Raw genomic sequence first — 24,284 nt, forward strand, 5'->3', positions numbered from 1 at the left:
ATTTCATTTAAATTATTTCCAAGAGCAAATTGTACTAAATTTTTAATTTGTCATATCGTAGACACAAAAAGGCTGGCAATCGTTCATGATGGTAACCTAGACAGTCTCATTCTCTTTCAATGTGACTGTCATTAATTTGAAATCTGACTTCTTTTTCAATCCTTGTTCAAAGTATGAAAACTTTTAATAAAAATAGTCTTGCTATATTATAATCATTGTAATACAACCAAACATTCTGCGAAGTTAGTGTGAGAGACAGTCTATATTACCACAGAATGAGCACTTTACTTAAAACATTGTCTGTAAATTGTTTTACAGCTCTGACTGTGTCAGATATATTACTGAGCTGAAGACACCTCTTGGAGCTCTGCTTTACAGGTTGTACTTACCATGCTAGGAATAATGCCTCCATGCACCAAGGAAAGGGAAAAGTACCTCACACATACCATGTTTGGGGGATTATTGATATTGATGGCAAGCTGGGGGCTCTACTGCATGTCAGTGTGATGCAGAAGGTGAAAGAAGCCCATCGGTGTGAGAAGACAAGTATGGAATAATTATAATGACACTAAGATGTAAAGGAGACAGCTTTTCTCCTACTCCTTCAAATCACTCATTCATGGGCAGAATCAGTCTGTCTCATCCCTTAGTAAAGAAAACTCAGCAGCCTTTTCCAATGTCCTTTTTATTTTCAACTTCTTTAATGAATAGGGGATGCCTCAGACTTTCTTGGAACTAGTTAATTTGCATGATTCTGCATCTACATCCTAATCTAGAGATTGTCACATCTTCCATCACGACTTACATCTTTTCAACTGTAAACCTAAATAAGAAATTACACTTCTCTGCCTTCAAGGATTTTTCTTACCAATTCCAGATCCAACCTAGAATCTCTCCCTCTTCTGATCACCGGGCATTTGTTCTCACTCTTCCGTTAAAAAAAAAGATTATTTTTTTGCACTTCTTCCCTCAAAAACACATCTCCCAACATCCAACCGAGTTTTTGCAAGCTGTAATGTACCTAACAGGCTGAAAAATCAGACAGACCTGATCCTGTAAGTATTTTGGCACAGGAAAGGAGGAAGCTTGAAATGGCAGTGGGTCCTAATTTTTTTTTTTTTTTTTCAGACTCCCCTAGTAGCGAAACTCGAGCTCCTCAGGAGCTCTTTCTTTTCAACAGAATAGGGCTGAAAGCAGACACTGGGAACATAAGAACAGTCATACAACAAAACCCTCTGACTTATGTGTGATCTCTGAGATGCATAAGCGTTCTTAGTTATGCTCTCTCTTCAAGCTTTCATTTCACTACTAACAGCTCTGAAGTTTTTCCACATATTTTTGCATTTTAGCGATGACTGATGATCTCATGACAAGTTCTGTAGTCTATGCAATGTACATAATGATTTATTTACCTTAAAATAATTCGGCTATTCAGCTTCATTACTTTAAGACAATTTTTGTATATTTTTTATACTGTCTGCATATAAATTAGTAAGTTTTTAATTTTTTAGACAGTAAATAACTATTTAAAAAAAAAAGAATTCTGTGATAATCTCTAGATCCTCCTTTTTGGATAAATACTTTAATGACATTTTGTATTCGGATGTTTTTGTGATTATGTGTTACATTTTTGAAAGTAAAACTATTATGATTTTTGAAAAGACAGTATATGTTCTGTTTGTTTGGGGTTTTTTTACTTCTTATTACACTTGCAAGAACATATATTAGAACTGATACGTATATATTTTAAAAATATATAAAACCTTTATATACTAAATATAAAATTATTTGATTGTTAGGGTTAAAGGAAGATAGTAATTTATAGACCTCTTTGGTTCTTTTTTTTCTAGGAGATGGATAAAGAGATTTGAGTTCTCTTTCAGGAGATTAAAAATTGGGGATATTAATTTGTGATGTGGCTAGTATGAAAAGAGAAGAAAAGGAAGAAGCACAGAATTTTCTGTAAGAATGAAGTCAAAGACACTACCCAGAAAAGGAAAACTATTGCATGGTAAAAATATATAGGTTGTTGAGGGTGTACCTAAAAATGGAAAAGAACAGCAAATTAGAATGATATACTAATTTATACATGATAGAAAAAAAAAAAAAAAAAAAGTAGGTGCTGGTAACTGGAAATTTTATATCCAGCTGAAAAGAGCCACAACTGAGAGAAAAGGAAAGATATCCTTTCAGAATTGCTCAGCAACACCTAGTTCTTCTCTTGTTGAAGTCAATTTTAGTATCAACTATTATGATAAGATGACTGACAACTACTTGTGGCCATTCCATGAGATGTCATTATAGATAGATGTTAATCAGAAGATCAGTTAATATATTTATCATATGGATGTATCAGATGGACACGAATGTATAACCAATAATGAGGCCAATTATATAGATGAAAATATATTGTATAGCATGTCTAAGGAATAAAAATATTGCTCAACTTAAACATGAGTGAAAATACTACAAATCATATTGCAGATCATATTTGAGTTACAGAAAAAAAATAACCCATTTCTTAAATAATTTCAGCACGAGAGTGTTAAATCCCAAAAGAAGTAGACAATAAGATACAACAACATTTTCTAACATGCCTGTGTATCACAAAAATTGTGAACAATAATGGTAACGCTTGTGAAAAATCTCTACATTTGCAGATGAATTTAAGGTCCTAGTACCATACTTATATGAGCTTATATGAGCTTAGTGGCTCTTTTTAACTCAGATTTTTTTAAAAAAAATCACCATTCATCATTAATGATACAACTCCAAGAAATATATAACTGTAAACACGTATACATTATGAAAGAAGTTGTGGAAAAACACTAGAATATGATACTTAACACTGGTAGTTATTTACAGCTTAAAAATCTTAAAACAGATAGAAAATATGTATTCAAACATGGTCCATCTTCACCAGGATCAAAAATGGTAACTGATCATCTCAGCTGACTATTTGCACGAGAGAAAGAAACAAGAAGATAATACAGAGCAAAAAATATATCAGCTGAGCTATCCGGGATCAAAAGAAATGTAAAAATAAACTGTTGTATGGAAAAGTAATGCAATAGCATCTTATAATAAAAGCAAAAACAAGCTGAGATGAGTACTAGGTTAAAAATTCAGGTATTTTACCTATTACAGGAAGATGTGGAAGATACATCTTGAAAAAATACTGTATGTAGTAATTTCTACCATCCATAAATTTATTTCTATGGCTTTTGAAATATCTCCTATAATAAAGACTTTTTCTGAATACACATATATACAAAATCACATTGTAAATAAATGCTTCAGTCTCCTTAAAGGACATTTTTCAGCAGAATTTGTCTTTCAAATCTGATAAATTAACTTTGATACAATATGCCCCAATCGCCATATTCTAAAACAACTCTCCTACAAATCTAGAAATATGTTGCCTCTTAAAATGAGTAACTGTCTGCAAAGAACTAGTACTCATTTTGCCACAGTGACATTAATCTTGTGAACAGCATAAGGTCCTTTTAACATCATTTTAGTATTGCCTTTCAGTCTGTTATGAGTAAGTAAGCTGTAACAAAAGTTTCCTAAGTATGCTGCAGGACTGATGAGGCTGCTGAGCTTGTTTTTGTTGATTTCATCTTAAGAAAGATTTATTATAGCATAGTGACTAATACAAGAGATTTAGATTTTCTATTTCTATTGTATTTTGTGTCAGTAATAGATTTATGTCAGGCAGCTATTTCACTTTTCTTATATTAAGTCAAGTTAAATCGGTGCTGATCAGAGTGCAGAAAATTTGAGTGGCTGAAAACTATTTTGAAGTAATTTTTTTTTTCTTTGTTTAGACAAGGTTTGATTTCCAGTCTGGATGGGAAAGCAAAGAGAAGTTTACAAGATAAGATTAGACCATAGTAAACAAAGTAATTAAGACAAATACAGATTAATTTTCTTGCTGTAAAACTTTGAAGATATTTGTTTTCATTAAATATCAATTTGGGATCTTAGATATGCCTGCAAGGCTACTAAAAACCGTAACTGCCTGTTTAATTTAAAAGTGAATGCAAGAACTACAGCCTGGCAGTGGCCCCCAGTCCTCCCAGCCCCAGGCACACAAAGGGCTATGGTTTGCCAGGCAGTGACTGAGGCCAGGGTGTCACCCCCTCCCCAGAGGGGCCACCCCCAGAGCTGAAGCTGGAGCAGGGGAGGCAGCACTCACTGGCCCCAGCACAGGTGTTAAACGAGTGCCTCCCATCTTCGATCATGACAATCCTGAGCCCCTGCACTGATGGGCCAGTGCACAACTGAGCCTCCTTCTGCTAAGGACAGAAATGATATTTATTGGATTACAAAATGATAAAATCAAGCTATACCTAAAGGTATCACAGTTTAGAGTTATGATTCAGTTCACAGATGAATAAATTTACATAAAAGGATGGAGACAAGACAAATCTGAAGACAGTGCAAGTAAAATCTATTCATTCATGTCTGGATATTGGAAAATTCATGATAAAAATGTCATAGTTGTCAACATTGCCAGAGGAGGTCACATTGTAGCTGGGCAAGCTGCAAATATCAATTCAATATTTATGACATTTTAACTTTGATTTTAAGAACATAGGTTTTAGTGTAAGCAATTTCTTTATAAAAGTTGAGAAAAACTTTTTAAAACTAAAAGATAACTGAAAACTTGTAACTGAAAGGCAAATTTCTAGGAAGCAAAGTATCTCTCATTTGAACTAATACAGCTCCATATAGAGGAAAGGACTGTATTGGTATGCTATATTGTATGTATGAAATGTATTTCATAAATTGCATATATATATATATTAGTAGAAATATACACACACAATCTTACAGAGAAATACTCATATTTTATTCAATATAGTCGCTGTTTATTAGCCATTTTAATTTTAACATTATAATATAAAATTGAGTGTAAAAATAAAATTAAAATAAGGGAAAATTGTAGAGCTGCCCTATGTGGTAAAGGCATCAAGAAAAAGCTGTGTTAGCATCATTCTAAAATAATGTAAGTATAACTTTGTGTAAAAAAAAAAAGATATTCACATTTACTTCCTTATCACTCTATAACCTGAATGCCTCCAGAATATACTAATATGATGATGATTATTATAGCTTTTGATTTTCTTCTCTATTAGGCATGTTTTATGTAGTCTGTAATAATCTTATTTAAAATTGAGGCACTATGCATTTTTACAGTCAAATGATAATAAAAGTCAAAGTTTACTGTACAGCTAAAAACTCAACTTGTCTTTCTCTTCTTGGGACATAAGGAATCACACTTACTATTAATTAAGTAATGTATTATTGACATTAGAGTTTAAATGTCCCATCAGAAATGAGAACAATACTGTCCTTGGAGGTCTTCCAGACCCAGCCGGACAAAGCCCTGAGCAGCCTGGTCTGACCCCATAGTTAACACTGACTTCAGCAGGAGGTTGGATTACAGTGCTCACAAGGTTCCTTTCAACCTGAACTATTCTGATTGAAGAATGAAATTTCCCTGGATATCTTGACCCAGTAGCCTGGTTAATGACAAAATGCATGGGATCAAAAGTCGGAAGAGGGTGCACAGAAGCAGATGACAATGCAACAAGTATTTGATCATGGTTATATGCAAATGAACTTGTGAATAGCATGTATTTCATCATAACCTAAGAATTTTCAAACTTCTTATGCTATTTAATAACACTCCAGTCAAATTCAGCCTCCCCAAAAATATCCAGAAAGAAAGTATGTAAAAAAAAAGTTAGACTGCTTTTTTTTTTTTTTTTTTTTTTTTCCATTTAGATTGATGATAATCACACACTGAGACTCTATGCATGCAATGAGGAAGTACAAACACTTGGCAATAATCTTTAACTGGAAATAATCTTAATTACCGATGAGAAAGTGTATTATTTAGAATACAGGTACACCTTGGGTAGTATATTTAGGCACTAATGTTTGGTTCATTTAATTACTACAGCACAACACCTTCACTATTTGTTTCAAATGAGAAGTTGGCAACATAAAACATTACTTTAGGCTGACTGTGGGGAAATAAGAGAGATTCAAGTCATGTAATCAGTGAGACCCAAAGAGTTGTTCCATACATCTTTCTACTACAAACTAGGAAAAAACCCCAATAGAATTTCTAAAAAAACTACTAGCTTCTTACAATGAAAGGTCAACCCGTTCTACTTTAATGAACAAAATACTCTTCATGAAGTCACCTACTTCTCTGAATGCTGTTGAGGGTAAAAGACAGAGATTGCTGGCAGAGGTAGCAACAGAGAATCAAAAAAATCCATGATGGTCATGCTTTTCAGAAATAAGATGCACAACTTTATAGTAACTGTTCTAACATATAGCATGTAGAATTCTGCAAAGTGAAACCATCACTCAGCAGTCATTGCTTTAGATATCTACTGTTGTCACTGACTGAAACATCCACAGATTTTTAAACTATTAATTTCATGTTTTTACCTAACTCGTTCCCAGCCATGAATTTTTGAGTACGCAGCAAAAAACCACGCCGTCAGAAATAGCTATTAAAATATTCTTCTTTCATTTGTAGCATTATTTTTTAGAAATACTACAGTAATTTAATATAAAAGATTTAAACATTAAGTACATTTACACAAAGCTCAAAGAAATATCACAGAATCATAGAAGAACAGAATAGCATTATGATGCACAATGTTCCTCTGTGGTGTTCTTGCATTAAAGCTGCTTAAAAGTTCCTTTGTCACAGTATTTGTAGCAGAGCAATTTGTGTGGAAATTGAGATTTCAATCCCCTGGGCCTTGGTAACTCTTACAGAATAGAAACTCCTTTAAAACGTGCATGGTGGCGTACCTGAATTTGCATCAGGGCTTTCTCAAATTTGTTGTAGGTATCATGTGAAGCACTGATTTCGGCTCTAGAAGCCTTAAATAATTTAAATTCATGCCTAATAGCTTACTATAATAGATAAGATCTAGATATGATCACTTGACAACAAACTCTCAACTGTTCTCACTGGACAGTCCTATCCCCTGAATTCTGCATTTCAAAGAGCTCAAAAAATCTTCAGGGAAGCATTCCACATCTGCTTTACCCTGAAACACTGATCTGATATAGATTATATTTATGCTATCAATTTCAGTTACTATTTGTTTAGTTGGGGATCATCTCAGTTTTATTAAATGTTCCTGTTCTGTCAAATAGAATGTGTGTGTCCTAAGAAAGATACCTAGCACTTATGTATACACGTATATATAGCCTCATGATGAAAAACATATGACAAACTACAGAACTTCACAGCAGCATTTCCACAATTAGGATAAAACTTTTAACAGTGATTCTATTCTTTTTAGGCATGGTTTCCTAGACAAAGGGATTATTATTATTATTATTATTATTATTATTATTATTATTATTATTATTATTATACAATTACTTTGATTGCGAATTTGTGTCAACAAGATGGAAATAAGAATGGTGCCAATATTCTTGAAGGCCCCAGCAAAATCTGTTACTTTGAGAGTGGCAACCAGCCTTTACATGTAAGGGAAGTAGTTGAGTACCAAAGAACTTAAGGAACTAGAAAACTGAGGAAAGAGCTATCAGCACATGTCTAGGTAGCATAATGCAGTAGAGTGAGTCCCTAAGAAAGATGTGCAAAGCAGTAGCTCTGGCAGTCTAAAGGACTTTAGCCATGTTAGTATGGCATTGTATATGGCTTTACTCCCATGCCTCTAAGGGGAACTAATTAGCCAAGGGCTGACAACATTCTGAGGGAGTTAATTTTTTTTTTTCCATTCAACATAGGTTGCAAATTTCGAACTGTGATGTATGCTTACTGCTGTCAGCTGCCTCCATTTTCACTAACGAATTAAAAAATTGTTTTCAAATGTTTCCAGATTTGCTTGAGATGGAGCAAGAATGTTTCAGAAACTGACAGAATGCGTGGATGGCTCTTTGGATATTTTAATATTTTTTATTGAAAATACTTCTTCTGGGGTTTTTTTGTTGTTGTTTGGTGTTTGGTTTGGTTCGGTTTTGGGTTTTTTTTGTGGGTTTTTTTGTTTGTTTGGTTTTTTTTTTCCATTTAGTATAAGTGATTAATATTGAACAGACCAGTTTCAGAAAGAGAGAGAATATTAGACAGGATGCATCACCATAATCTTACATTATGTGCAAGAATCAGATTCAAGACTTTGTTCTAGTCAATATGAAGTGATGTATGCAAAAAGAAGCAGAAGTTATTCAAAACTCTTTATTAGTTTTGTTGCATTTAGTAACCTCTATGAAGGTGCAGGAAACCTGGAGGAAAGTCTGTAAGAATCAAATTGGGATTTTCTCCCAATCCATTATACCATTTTAGCCAAAGGGTACAATAGAAAATGGATGTAAATCCTAACATGTACAAGACTGCATGAACAGTGTCCTTTTTGTCATTATAAAGCAGTGTCTTCTACACTGATGCTATTCATAAAGAACCACAATTCATAAATAACATGCTGTTTCTTTTCAGCAGTAAAAATTAAGAAGCAGAGCCAGTTCTACTCCTCTATTACTGACACCTAAGAATCCAGAAAAATAAGTTGGTTCTGTTTGAAGATAAATAGTAATTGACTGTACAACACATTGGTGAAATCACCTTAGAACTGCTATACTAAATACATTCAAATTAGACAGTAATGACCATGAAGAACAAACACTTCACATTCAGGTATTCTTTGCCAAAAGACAAGGATTTTTCTCCCTAAAGACACAGATCTGTAACCCAAAACAATTATATTTTACTTAACAAGGGGAGTGCACTGTCATCCAAGTTCTTAATCACCAGATTTAATTTGTATACACAGTGAGAGTTGCTGTTGCCAAACACTCATTAAGAATGGACTGTAGCGTCACATTTTTGAGCAAAATCTGCACAAAAAGTAGGTAGTTATTGACTTTGTCTCCTTAAGGACCAGAGACTTTGCATGCACTATAGAGACCTTTCTTTCTTACAAACAGGATTCTTAGCTGTTCAGTAACTTCACTGCTTTGAAACTACAAATATATTTCTCTAGCTTTCTAGCTGGAGGTCACTGCTATATGGTATACTAACCTTTACAGACCACATAAAATAAATAAATGTTTCCTCAAAAAAGAAAATATGTACTAGACTATTTTCTCCAGTTGCTGAAGCTGTAAATACAAGATTTGGAATAAAATTATCAAAAGGTCACATCCAAATAGTGAACTTGGGTAACAAAGGTTAGACACAATAATATAACTTGTTTTCTGTTGTGCCATACAAAACACTGGGCCAAACATAAATTCTTGTATTCAATTCTTGTATTAATTTCCTGTAATTCAGTACTGCATCTGAGGGTGCTGAGAAAGATGTTTTACATCCTTGGAAGGCTGCTTTCTATCACATCTGAAAGGCCATGGAAATTGGGGGAGGTCACCAGTGACTAGGAAAGGCAAACACGGCATTTATCTCCTGAAAAAAGACAAAAGGATGATCTGGGTAACTAGAGCCCAGTAAGACTCACTTCAGTCTCTGGAAAGATAATGGAGTGGATCCTTTTAGAAGCCATTTCTAGGCAATAGAAGGAGGAGGTGTTGTCTGGGAACAGCCATAATAGGTTGAGAGCAGCCCTGTGAAGGACTTGGGATACTCATGGTTGAAAAGCTGGACATGAGCTGACAATGTGTGTTCACATCCCAGAAAGCCAACTGTACTCTGGCTGCATCAAAAGAAGTGTGGCCAGCTGTTGGAGAACGGCTTGCAGAGAGCAAGGCCACGGGTCTCTGCAGGAGCTGGTCACAGCCACCTGAGGTAAACAAAGGAAAAAACCCAGGGTACAGTTATGCTAACAAAGGACTGTTATGTTAACAAAGAGAGAAACTGAGGTACATTATGACCTTGTGTATGATAAAGGAACGGCCCTGGGAGAAAAAACAGGTTCAGAAGAGGGAAGATGTTGTGATATATCTGAAATGCCACAAGGGGCTGGGATATTATAATGTAGCCTGTTACATGTATCCAATAGATTTGTGAGTAGTATGCATGATTATTGTAGAGTGCTTATATAAGGTGTGATTTCTTTCAATAAAGTTGAAGCTTGCTCTATCATTCACATTGAATTGGCTGCTTGCTTCTTCCGCCCGCCGCAGCCAGCAGATTGAGGGAGGTGATTCTTCCCCTCTACTCCACTCTGGTGAGACCCCCCCCGAGTACTGAATCCAGCCCTGGAGCCCTCAGCACAGGAAAGACACAGACCTGTTGGAGTGGGTCCAGAGGAGGGCCACAAAAATGATCAGAGGGATGAAACGCCTATCCTGTGAAGAAAGACTGAGAGAGTTGGCATTGTTCAGCCTGGAGGAGAGAAGGCTTCACAGAGACCTTATTATGGCCTTTCAGTACTTAAAGGGGGCTTATAAGAAAGATGGGGACAGAATTTTTAGTAGGGTCTGTTGTGACAGGACAAGGGGTAATGTTTTTAAACTAAAAGAGAGCAGATTCAGACTACATATAAGGAAGAAATTTTTTACAATGAGGGTGGTGAAACACTGGAACAGGTTGCCCAGAGAGATGATAGATGCCCACTCCCTGGAAACATTCAAGGTCAAGTTGGATGGGACTCTGAGAAGCCCAATCTAGTTGAAGGTGTCCCTGCTTGTTTCAGGAGTGTGACTAGATGACCTTTAATGTCTCTTCCAACCTAAACTATTCAATAATTCTATATGTATATCAAGGAAAAATCATGCTCGAACAATCTGATTGTCTTTTATGATGAAATGACTAGGTTTGTGAAAGACATTACAGCAGTGGATATCAGTTATTGTGATTTTAGCATGGCTTTAACACTGTATCCCACAATATTCCTCTACCCAAGTTAGGATGTTAGAATCTGGAAGAGTAGACAACTGGATTGCTAAACCACTGGCTGGCTGGCTGGCTGGGCTCTGAGGGTTGTGGTTAACAGATCATACTCTACCAGGAGGCTTGTTAAATGCTGAGTACCCACAACTCTGCCACTAGGCTCAGAAACCTGGGAGGCTTGAGACTGGCCTTTAGTAGTAAACCCTGAAAAAAAGATAACTTTGAGTACCTCAGAGTCTTCCATGTCTTTTGTCACTAGGTCCCCCTCTCCACTGAGAATCAGACCCACTTTTTAATTTGCCTTCTTTTTTGTTGCCAATGTACATATAGAAGGCATTCTTGTGGCTTTGAATATCCTTCTCTATTCTTAGTTCTAGCTGAGCTTTTCCTTTCATAATTTCAACTCTGTACACCTGGGCAATGGCTTCATGTTCCTCCTAAGTAGTCCATCCCTTCTCCTTCCACCAAATATATGCTGCTTTTCTGCATCTGAGCTCAATAAGGTGTTTCCTATTCATCCTTGCTGGCTGTCTGCCATGCCTTCTTGACCACTCTTCCTTGAAAAAGGATGAGCAGTAATTGGAACAAAGCTGCCACCAGACTAAGATTTAATTGGTTAAAGTATGGTTTAAGGCTCTATTTAGTAGAGGATAAGTCACTTTGAGAGGAAAAAGAATGTTTATGTCCTGACCTTCACTTTCAGGAGAGGGAACTAGCAGTCTAGACCTGGCACTTCAAGACAAACACTCAAGGATGTTATGCCTTATTATTCCGTGTTCTTTCTGGCCAGGCAGTCTTTGCTGAGTAGTGCTGAAGTTCAACAAGTACAGCAAAAGTGCCCCCTCCTTTCCTTACAAATCAGGCTAACTTATAGCATGGACATAGTAGCACTTCTCAGGAAAATGCGTAAAGTAAATTTGCCCCTTCATGATCGTGTTTTCACTGAATCTAAAATTCCCCAAACTTATGTGAATGCTCTAATCATTAAAAGACAGACACCACTACCTCCACATTTAGTACAGAAATACAGTTCTCTCAGTATATATGTTACATTTGTTCTTGGCATGCAAATCAGTTTTGGCCTCTCTTGACATGTTAGCTGCACCCTTCTTTGACATCTTAGGGAGTACACCATGAGATTCCTCCGCTCTGACTCTAAATAAATAGTCACTTCAGTTAGTAGTGTAGTTGCTCTTATTCCTCTGGATATGACTAGCAAGGAATACAGACAGAGGCTTAAGGAGTGCAGATGCAATCACTGCCAGAGTTGGCTGGCAGTACAAAGCTGTAGAAGTAGCTGAGAAGGTCAAACGATAAAGAAAACTTCTCTCCCTTTTCATTGATTAGATCTCATGGGATGTTTTTGTTAGGTCAGCCCATTGTATAAAAAGCAGAGCAGAGTTTCCATTGTCACGTAGACAAGATGAACAGCAGGTTCTGAGGCCCTGGGCAAGGAAGGCTGGGGCTCAGAACTGGCATTAAAGATAAAATACAAGATGAGTTATTTAAGCCAAGATTTTGACGTGGTTAAACATACAACTTAAGTGTCCCTTTAGTCACTTCCAAAGGTCAGTTTGCACTGATCTCATAGAAAAGATAATACTGTAAAAGTAGACCTGAGATTATGAGAATAGGTATTTAGAATTAAGGAATAATTACTGCTCTGCAGAAATGATGACTGAACCTTCACAGAATAAAATTATTTCATGGTACTATGTCATTTTTAGGCACCTTTTGGATCACATGTCCAATAATTGACAGTTTGAATCAGAATTTTGAATTTATATATCTCAATTTAACACACATCCTATTATATGCACTGAAATCTTATTTTGAGTATTGGGTGGAGGTGTCAAGGTGTTGGCAGTGCCCAGGAAGGGGGAGCTGCAAGGCAGCTTCTGTGAGAACAGGAGCTGCCTCATGCTGGATACAGACAGTTCCAGATGGCTCCAAAGGACTCACTGTGACACACAGCCAAGATGGTGGTGCATCTGTAAAAACATATTTAAGAAAGGGCAAACACTCTACTGGCAAAGTGAGGAGAGGGGAGTGAGAAACAATCCTGTGAGTACCAGGGTCAGAGAAGGAGAAGAGATGCTCCAGGCTCCGGAGCAGAGATTTCCCTGCAGCCCATGGAGGAGACAACAGCAGAGCAGTTATTACCCTGCAGCCTGTGGAAAGCACTCCTGACACAAGCAGATACCCACAGTTCAGCCCATGGAGGACCCCATGCTGGATCAGATTGTTATTTCCTAAAGGAACCATTCTGTGATGATTCTATGATGAACTGTGGCCCATGGAGAGCCCTTGCTGCAGCAGGTATGTCTTAAAGGACTACAGCCCTGGGAGAGGACCCATGCAGGAGCAGGGGAAAAGTGTTGAGGAGGAGGGAGCAGCAGAGAAGAGCTGTTATGGATTGACCACAACCTTCCTTTCCACATCTCCCTGTTGCCACCTGTCGAGGAGGAGGTAGAGGAGTTGAGAATGAAATTGAGCCAGTGAAGGTGGGGGAGGGGGCAGGAAGGAAGGGGAAAAGCGTTGCTTTATTTTGTCTTTCTTTTTTACCATCTAAAAATCTATTTTAATTGGCAATAAAATATATTAATTTTCCTCCAGTGGAGTTTTGCACATGGTGATAACTGGTAAGTGATCGCTTTAACTTGATTTTTTTCATCTTTATTTTCTTTTCCTATCCCGTTGGTGAGGGGGACTGAGAGTGGCTGGGTGAGCATCTGGCAGCTGGCCAAGGTGAACCCAACACATTTTAGGAAAATCTTAGAATTATTTAGTTAACCTCAAACAACGAAAATCAGAAAATAAAGATTTCAGAATTACCAAGTCTCTCAGTGAAGGCAGTAATGATTCGGTAATCCTAGAATAATTTCAAATGAAGCAATTAGGAATTATCAAACAAAACTCTACAGTCAAAAAAAAAGTGGTTTTATTAAGCCTGTTTTGCAGCAGACTTGGTGATTCAGATACTTATGGTTTATACTTGAACATAAAATATTTTTTTTATTAACATGGAAAATATTTCACTTGAGGTATGTCTGAATCACCTGGATTATACTTTGACATAAGATTGTTCAGATGGCAAGATTTATAAAGAAGTGATTAACACCTCAATCATGAAAATGACCTTCAGCATAAGTGATCATAATATATTATGTTTAATTACTTATTTCTTTTGAGAAGTTAGATTGATCAGTTTAAGAGAAAGTAATATTAGTGTTTTAATTAATAGGTTTTTAACATCAGACTCAGTGGAATATACACATATGTATTTTTCTAATTTTTTTCTTTACATAACTGTGTACCAGTGCACATTCAGAATGCAACACCACATTGATTTGTGATAATGAAGATATAACTATCGTCTTCAATTCTATTTCCTTATTTTGCTTTTAATTTTAAAGTGTTGATTATGTTTCATTTAATTTATAATTCCACAAAGAGTTGTAAGAGTTTCACTTTTTTGCACTGTATCTTTAGATTCTCTAACAAAAGTTTAGTAACTTACCAAGCCAAAACTAAATCTGACACAAACTTCGATTCTTCTTTGAAATCCTTAATTATTATCAAATTTACTATATTTATAGCAACATTTATGAAATCAAAGGATTCTGGAATCATATAGAGAAAACCAGCCTCTGAATAAGGCATATTTAAAAGGGTACCTTAGTGCTAAAAGTTACCTACGTAAGCATGGTGCTTTCTTAGTCAAAAGATCTAACCTCAGTGTACATTATCTCATATTTGGTACATTGTAAAGCATAATGTTTAGAGTTGCTTGTTTCTTTACAACATTTGCAGTACAAATTCAACTGTTCATGTATCAACCATTAACATACATCACTCCAGTCAACAAATGGTTGACTGTTTAGTCAAAACAGGTTTTAGATTCAGTGACTCTGAAGGTATCTTTCAGTTTTGTGTCATTATATCTAACACTCAGGTACTATCAACATACAAAAAATAAGCAGTAATAGTTGTGATCGTGAGTAAAGAGCTATTCTACTCAGGACTTTCAGGCACTGATTGATTTTTTCAGTTAGTTCTACAAATCAGGCCAGAATTTTCTCATGTAAAGACGGGAGGTATGGAATAAGAATGATCAGATTGGGGAATGAAAGAGTACACAGAGTTTTATAGTTAACTTGTTACCTAGAGACTTTATGCTATGCTACTGTTAAGTTTTTTTGTGGTACCTAAACATTAAACACCAAAAATAGTTTTCCAAGCCTGCGTCTTTCAACATGCAAGTTTAATGTTATTTCATTTTTTTTTTTTTAATTTATTTATTTATTTTTTTTTTTTAGTGGAGTGTAACAATGGGAAAAAGTAATGATGTTTCTGTGTGCTTGGAAGTGAGTGGTCAAACTAATAGGAGGAGACAGTTTGTAGCTTTAGTATGCCGGTCATAGATCTGGAGGAACAACATATGTCTGTTTACAAGGAACCTTGTGGACAACAAGGATGATATATACTATATATATACAGTTGCTAAAGAGCAAATACAAGTAAAAGAACAGCAACAGCTGACAGAGCTGGAATAATTAGATCTTGTGTTATCAAGAGTACCTTGTTGAACCAAGCAGTATTGTTTCATGAAGAAACACTGGCTAGCAAAAGCAACTAAAAAACCAAGAGGGGCTAAACTGGGGATTAAAAGTTCATGTCACAGGGTGATCTGAACCTTTCATGTGGCCTTGCTAGCCCGTTTGATTGATGGCAACTAAACATATGCAGAAGAGTACTGCAGAAGAGGGGATGCAGTCATTCGTAGATGGTATTTTGAAAAAAAAAAAAAAAAAAAAAGAGGAAAGGAAAGGAACTATGTACTTTTGAAAAGGATTAGTTGATTGGTATTATCCTGTTGTTAGTTTTCTCCTCTTTCTAATATAGCACTGATCTATTAAATCACTTCTCATTCTCGACCAGGGAAAACACAGTTTTTTGAATGCCCACGTCACTTAGTTTTATTTTCTGAAGTATCTAGGGTGAGGATTTTAGCCAGGGTTTATTAGTGATATCCAGGTTTTAAGAAGACCATCATTGCTGGCAATTGCATCCTGACAGAGAAGATACATCTATGTACTTTTCATCTGTGATCACTTTTTGTAAGAATCTGCCTGAGCTGCAAAACTGTAGATTTTTATTTTAGCAGTGTTGAGAAAGTTATAGTTTAATAGTTAATAAATTATTTTAATGAATTTTTGTTGAACAGCTATTTAAAATGAAATAAAATTATGAACAATGTTAAACCAAAATAAGACAAATTTATGGAACACTTAGAATTTTAAAAGATACTTTAGCTGCCAAAACTTTAGAGTTTACAGAACACAGGTCAATGTCTAAAGACTGCCTTCTTTAAGACATTGAATTACATGATGAACAGAAGAAACATTCAAAATGTCTGATGAAAGTTAACACTTTTAAAAGAATTTTTTATAAATTAATGAAATACAGTAAAATAATTTGGCCCAACCCATTGAATGTATTGTAATTTGTTTCCAGTTTCCATTCAAATTTATAATTCTATATTTTCTGTTATATATCTTTAAAGGTGACTTGATTTGTCTGTGACAAAAAAGGCTGTTCCTAAATTTATAAAATTACTTAAGATGAAAGTGAAAATACAACTATCTTTCAAAGAGTGAAATAAATTTCTTTTATCATATTGTTATAAATGCAATACCTTAAATACTAATGTTTTATAGTATTTTCTTTCACTATTTATAATTCCAAAGCTTGGTACCCTCAAAGAGTATAATTACATTTTTTGTAGTTTAGGTAACGTAAAATAAAATTTTAAGAAGTTAAATTAAATATGAAAAATAAGCTATTAGCTATTTGAATAGTAACTTTTATAAAAAGTTTTCCAAACCTCAAACTATCAGAGAATTAATTTACAATTCTGTATTTTTGCCATGGGAACATACACTTGACACATGGTCTTTTTGCTTCATAATCCAGAAAAGCAACATCTTGCTCTGAAAAGACCTCACTTTGAAATCAAATTACTTCCACTCACTTCTGGGCCTGCTAACACCACAGCTTTCAAAGCCTTAGTCCAACTGCTATACCAAACACTTTGTAATGGATTAATTACTCCTTCAGACTTAATCTAACTGGTACACTGAATAGTGGATGTCCAGGGTCACTTTAAGGGGTGGGAAAAATCACTGGTTATAATTAAGTGATAGGCAACCTATCACTAATTTTTGAGTAATGTTTCAGTGTTTGATAGACACCTGGATATCACATCACCCTTGTTAATAAATAACACTAAACAGTAAACAACTATTCTTGTGAATATACTAAAAGAATTTGTACCAGTAAATAATTACTTATAATAATAAACAACTACTACAGCTGATTAAAAAAAAAAAAACTACCCCCCCCCCCCCCCCCCCCCCCACCTCAACATCCTATCCTTGTTGGTTAATTGTGTTAGGGAAAGAACACAAGTCAAACTGCTTACTCAATAATGAAGAATCATAAAAGGAAAGCACACCTGCAGATTGTTTGTTCCTTTTAAAATTAGAGTCTCATAAGCCCTTCAGGTACAGGTGTCTTGTCTTTTATGAATATAACTGGGAATTCTTACAGAAACATATACGTAAAGGTGAAGACAACTCTTTTAACAACTATTAGTTAAAATTCTAAATCTACCTAATGAATCAAAGTTTCTGTGATACCTAAGAAGTACAGCCCTTCTGAAGAAAATATTGAGGGAGACAAAAAAAAAAAAAAAAAAAAAAAAGAGCAAGCTTTTAAAGATTTAGGCGGAGAGTTATATAGATTGTTCCAATTTTTGCTGAAATGTCAAGGATAATTTTGAAGAACACTGCAGAAGCAGTATGTGGACTAAAGTTTGTGGTGAATGGAAGGATATACAGCTATTCCCAAAACTGTATTTGTTCTTTGTTCTGTGGAGAAATCACATTCCTCTCAGTTCAGTGGATGTGAATTGCTTTCTTTCTAATCTTATGAATCATGTGGTATTTATCACAGGCTGGAATTGGTGGGAAAAAACATTTTGTACGGAAAGAATGCAGAAATGATACAACCTGAGGCAGACAACTATAAACACTTTTCCAGAGTCATATGACCCCATGTGTTTTCAGGTTGCTTAAACTGTATGTAAGAACTACTTGTTCTGCAGCATGCACTCCATTTAAATAAATGTCAACATCATTTTAGAGAAACTTTACTACATCTCTACCCATTAAATATTTTATCAATAGTTCTGTAAAAATGTAAAGATTAACACTAAAAGCAACAGTGTCAGTCCTACAGGTCAGCAAAGTCAAAGTGTTACTATGGTTCTGTGCAAATTCAAATAACAAGGCAGCCTTTTATTATGTTTGTAAAATTTACTCTATATCTATGGTAATGCTTTTTTCCTTGGCTGAATTGAGAAAAGTAATTTTCTTCTTATTATATAATCTCTCATTTAATATGCTTCAGCTGAATATATAGGTGACTACAGAAATCATAGATCAAGCCTTAATGTAAATAACAACTTTAGCTACTTAGCAAGAAGTGGATCAAAGTTCTATTTGAATCAAAATTGATTTATCCTCCAATAAGGAGATGATCCTGTGTACTCTTCCTTGATTTAGTTGAGGCCATTGCTATAAAATTAAAAACATGTAAAACCTGGTTTTAGTAGCCTCCGCTGTGGTAGAGAATGGACTGTACCTGTGAATCCAGGGGGACAGAAACACTCATAGCCTCCAAGTCTGTTGATACAGCTTCCTCCATGCAAGCAAGGCAAAGTTTCACACTCATTTACATCCATTTCACACAGAGACCCATAGTATCCAGGTGCACAACTACAGATGAATCTACAGAAAAGGGAATATCAGTCAACAGAAGTAAACAACATGATCTGGTCCAATATTCTGAAGCTGTATGTATGTCCTGATGTCAAACTAGTGTTCCTCATCACCATCCATATTAAAATAATTAACAGACTTTTCTCATTTCCATGTTTCTGAAGCAAGTTATTATTTTTTAAATTAGAAAAATCATGCACAATAATTTTAACCAAAGGTATAAAGAATGACAAGGGCTGATGTTCTTCTGACAGAAGTCTCTGAATAACTGCAGAGTGTCGTGGAACAAACACTAGATACATTTTTTTCTCTTGCTTACACTTTTAGTAAATATTTACATTAGAAAAAGTCATTATTGGAAGCTTAAAAGAGAGATGTAGCAATCTAACTGAAGATCAATTTTCCTCTGTTTCATTCTTATTCCCACTTTTAAAACTTATTCCAACTTTTAAAAGATAAAAAATTTAATAAATAAATAAATAAATAAAATATAAAAAATAAGGAAGAAAAGAACGAATTGTGCTGAAGACAGTTCCATTCTATTTTCCTCTCAGGTCATGTAAGAAACAAATAGCTGAGTCAGTAGCATTTGCCTATCTCATTTTAACACAGAATCCTTATATGCTGAATGTCCCACCTAAACCTCAAGGCAACAAGCAGACTATACATAGGAAATCAGGGAATTGCTTTTCATTTAAGTAACTAACCTGTTTACATGATCCAGGCAAGTTCCATTGTTTTTGCAGGGTCTTGATAAGCATTCATTAATCTCCACTTCACATAGTGTCCCAGTGAAGCCATGTTGGCAGAAGCATCTAGCAAAAAGGATGTCATTATATCAGTTTAATATAAAAAGATGTCAGAAAAAAGTGGCAGATTTGGAGGGGTATGAATCACATGGTTCCAAAATTATGTGTGTTTTTTTCTAATCATTACAACATGCTGTACTTTAACAAGCTTCACAAACACAGTGATTGCAGCCCAGGAATTAAGATTTTTGCCATAAATTGTTGAAAGCAACAAGCTTTGGGCTGATCAGGTTTTCACTTTTTTTGACACCTGCCCTGGAGCCAAATGACTGCTGCCTCTCATACTTCAGCTTCAGCTCTGTGAGGGAACAGCACCTATTGAGGTGCAACACTCTGAGATAATCATGGTGTTACAAACAATAGCTTTTGGTGTCCCTGTGGGCTGGGAAAGCTGGTAAACAAAGGAAGTAAATTGTGACAAGGAAACACACTAAATAGCTCCAAGTAGGCCTGAGACTGAATATGAGAAAACCCCCACTGTAAACACCACACTTCTTTCAAAGACTTCCAGATGCAGGTGACTTGAGTAATGTTGGTAGTTCTTCTTGAGGAAGACTGAAATCACTGATCACAGGACCCAGACAGACATTGTGAGGGTAATCATAACAACAGAGACAATAGCTAAATAATTACAAGATTTAATTATCACTACATTGTTCATTAAGCTTATTTCTTTAAGCTCAACTTAGACTGTATTACTGTAACTGGACCAATAACATGTATTTTGATTAAATTGTTGAGATTTTAATTAGCCCTAGAATAGATTCTTGGGTCCACATATACAGTGTACATGTCTGTCTTTTCTCCCACAAGAAGATTTAGAGTGTAATGTAACAGTTTTAAATGCATCACACACACAAAAAAAAAAAAAAAAAAGACATATTACATCACTGAAGGACAGCAAACATAATACAGGTAAAGTACCAAAAGAATAGCTAGATGATAAACACCCATGTATCATACTGAATATCTGTCATTCAAGTAATTTTCCTCACCTGTAATGGTTAACCCCATCCACACAGAGACCTTCATTCTGGCATGGATGGGAGATGCACTCATCACTGTTAACTTCACAGTAAGTACCCTCAAATCCTGAAACACAGATTATATTAACTGTGAATGAGTGAACGTTACTATATAATGTGAATATAAGCGCCACAGATCCTCTGGGAGGTTTGGCTTAGACAATCAAGTGGCAGGCCTGAGAAACCTCAGTTGCCACTGAAGATGTTCAAGAAAGAGGTAAGTATCAGTGGTGACTACTCCTTCCCTTAGGAGCATCTAAGCTGAGGCTCTTTGCCCTAGATATTTGACTGACTTGAGTTGCAGTCATGTGCATACCTAGCCATGTATTCATTTATCTGAATGCTGACTTTGGCCTTCAGACTAGCTCCCCGGCTTAATCTTGGACCTGCCCTATTCCCTGTAGCCTTGACTGGCAACATGGCATATACTATGTTGATCCTGGACACTGTCATTGGACCTGCCCTGGTTGCCTCATTCGGATACTGTCAGACTGGACCCTTGACAGTGACATCCCTGCCCTGGCAGGTTTGGTAAAATTCCTGACTGACTTTTGCTTCTGGAGCAGCCAGCCCTCACTCCCCTATAAGATCAGGGGCAGCAAGTGAATGCAATCCTAAAAGAACTTTCTCCAATTTTGCTCGTTAGCTTCAAAAAGTTCATTTCTGGAGATTATAAGAATTCTCAGCATACTTCAATGAATCAAACAGAATAGATTTGGACGGAGCACCTGGCTAAATATAAGGGGGAAAGGTTAACACTTTAAAGGACTGAAACGGCTTTCTTGGGGAGTGTGGGACAATATCACAAACTAAAAACTAATTCAGTAAGTAATATGTTACAGAGCATAATGAAAATTAGAGAGACCACATTTATTCAAAGCAGTCAGTAGATGAGAAAACACGTTTAACTGGATTTAATATTTAAACGAAGAAAAAATGTGATCAAGATCTTATCTGTGCAGTACATTACTGGCATAATACATTATTACATTTATCTGTGAAAATGTCCCAGAATACATGCTAAAGAGAAATAAAAGATTTTTGAAAGATGTAAGAATACCACTTTGCTCTTAGCATACTACATCTTACAATGTTCACATAAATAAATGTTCTATTAAAGACACAGTTGCGTTAAATTTATATACAGTGAATAAACCATGGCTATTTAGTTGAATTTTGCACAAACTGAATGTTTCAGTTGCTGTAGTAATGAAACCATTAAAATGAACAAACAATTTGCACTGTAGTGACTATGATACACATGATCCCTGATAGCAGACTGACTAAATAGCATTTATGGTGTTCATCACAGTGCTTTTGAACACAATTTAGATATCAGAATTAAAGCAACTACAAAAACATCCACTGAAATTCAGTGTTTTTTATTGTAAATATGATGAAAGCTTTTTACTGGATTCTCTATTAAAACAGCAAGTAAAAATTGTTATCGGTACTTTTTTAGTTACTGAAATAGAAAGAGTAAATTATTTTTATGGTTATATTACTTAACTGTGGTTTAAAAAGTACTTCATGAAAGTGGGGAAATCATGAAAGATCACAGTTAGAATAGTATGGCTTATTTTTATCTAGAGAAAAGCATTATTGGAAAAATTAAGTGGCTTGGTCAGAGCTGTAGGGAAAGTTGTAGAGAGAAATCTCTGCTGGCACTCCAACATACAATCTAAACATCAGTCCACAGCAAAGCAGCTGGTATTTTCTTCTTTCCAGGATTTTTTCTGTCCAACAACCTTCCTGGCTAGACCTGAATGAAATGAATTCTGAATGTTTGGTGAAGGTTTCACAAGAGTGTCTGTGACAAAGCTGAAAATTAAGGCCTGGAATGTATCTTAAACTAACCCTTCAATTATAGTCACATATACTCTTATGATGTAATTTTGTTTTTCAGAGACATCCTGAGTGTGAAGTGATACCCTTATTTATTTCCTATTTGTACGACATTTCACAAAAACTTTGTAAAAGTATTGTCACAACGGGGCAAAAATTCTCTGTCCTAGGGTACTGCTTTGAAGTAGCTCCCTCTGCACAGGCAACCTTGTTATATTCTGAATGGCTAGGTTTAATATTTGCAAATGAGCCAGAATCAGAGCGAACAATCCACACACTTTTCTTATCTGTAGTGTGTGTAATCTTCATCTTAATACTGCAACTCGAGCCTTCATCTATATTTGCCTAATGTTTGATTAAGGAAGAAAAGGAAGGTAAAAGGACTATAACTTGGCTGTGGCATGCTTGTTCAATGTTCAGTACTAGACCTGTACACATCAAGTAGACAGCAGTCATTCATATGCACACAAAATGATCAGCTGTTCTGACACATGCCATCCCAGTACTACTGAGTAAGAGCACAAGATGGTAATGGGTTTCTCTAACTCTGTTTTGAGGGCTTAGTGAATGTGAGAGACCATTTGTAGTCAACTTCCTCATCTGCAACTTGTAATGTTTGACATTTCTGAAAGTAGGCTTTGCTACAGAGTACAAGGTTGTGTCAATGGCAGGGGAAATTGGACTCCACTGGAAAGTACTACACTGAAACAGAAAGTAAACCTGTGTAATATTATAAATAACTCAAAGATATGTAGTTTTTAGTTTTGTAAGGTAATCAGAAAAGGGTGTGAAGCTAGCAAACTAAAACTTAAAAAAATACTAACAGAACTTATATGGAATAGCTTCTTACTGTTTTCTGATACCATATAATATTTGAGCAAGCATCTTTTAAAAAACAAAAAAAAAAAAACCAAAGAAACCCCACCACAGTTGTCAGATTAAAATACATAAAAAGGAAAATGGAGGGCATTCATCATTCTGCTTCGGCCTGTCATTCCCACGTGGTTATGGATGCTTTATAGACTTTTTGGAGTAAATAGTACTGAAGTGAATACATAAAGCACCATTAGGCACATTTTTGATTGCAGTAGTACACAATTTTCCAGCCCATAGAAAAATATAGCTACCTCAAAAAGAGATAAAATAAGTAACTATACAGTAGGCATGCTACTTTATCTATTATTCCTACAGGTGAAGAAAAATACCGTTTCATCAAAAAATTTTACTTGCTATTTATTACATTACGAAATAAGCAATCCAGGAGTTCAATTTACTATTGTATATTGTCGGGGTTTTTTTTTTAACTGACATAAATTACCTCAGTCCTTTTTCATAAAAAAAGTAAATCTCTTTTTCTTAATGACATATACTGTTAAAAATTACATAGAATTATTTAGATTACTTTTGATTCACAGTGAAAACTTCTGAACTCATTCAGCAGGTTTTTCTAAGGAATTTTTGACCTGTTTAGCAATTTTTACAGAAGACCAGCTCCTGCTTTCAACTAAACAGTTAGTCAGAAACACTCAAATATTCTTAGAAGGACCTGAAAAAATATTAGCAGTTATTTAACTTTATCTCATTCAGAATTTCTGCGTGTCTGTGCTTATTTATAATTTATGAAGGTTGTACAAAGGATGTTTCAAAAAAATCCTATGCTAATAAACTAATTTTAATACACTCCTGATATATGTTCTCAGAGTAAATTATGAAAATAAAGAAGTGTAACACTGTGCATATCACTTGTACAAACAGGAGAGTCAAACCTCAAAATGGATACTGCAAGGTTAGGATTAAAATATTTATTTTATGAATGTACTTGGACGCACAACAATCATACTACTTTCAGATCCAGAAGAATACTCAAAATGCTTATACCTAGGTGGAACCGGTTTAAGGAAAGAAT

General features: G+C 35.3%; 1 protein-coding gene across 1 annotated transcript in view; it reads right to left on the minus strand.

Moving 5' to 3' along the window:
• EYS (eyes shut homolog) overlaps nt 1-24,284 on the minus strand; it is a 1,054,063-nt gene that overhangs the window by 526,702 nt on the left and 503,077 nt on the right. The window contains exons 23-25 of the mRNA XM_074895818.1: nt 20,504-20,600; nt 19,407-19,514; nt 18,563-18,708 (exon numbers count right to left, since the gene is read on the minus strand). Of these exons, the coding sequence (XP_074751919.1) occupies nt 18,563-18,708; nt 19,407-19,514; nt 20,504-20,600 (351 nt within the window). The remainder of the gene's footprint in view (nt 1-18,562; nt 18,709-19,406; nt 19,515-20,503; nt 20,601-24,284) is intronic.

The sequence above is a fragment of the Athene noctua genome, chromosome 1, assembly GCF_965140245.1.
Source record: "Athene noctua chromosome 1, bAthNoc1.hap1.1, whole genome shotgun sequence".
NCBI lineage: Eukaryota > Metazoa > Chordata > Aves > Strigiformes > Strigidae > Athene > Athene noctua.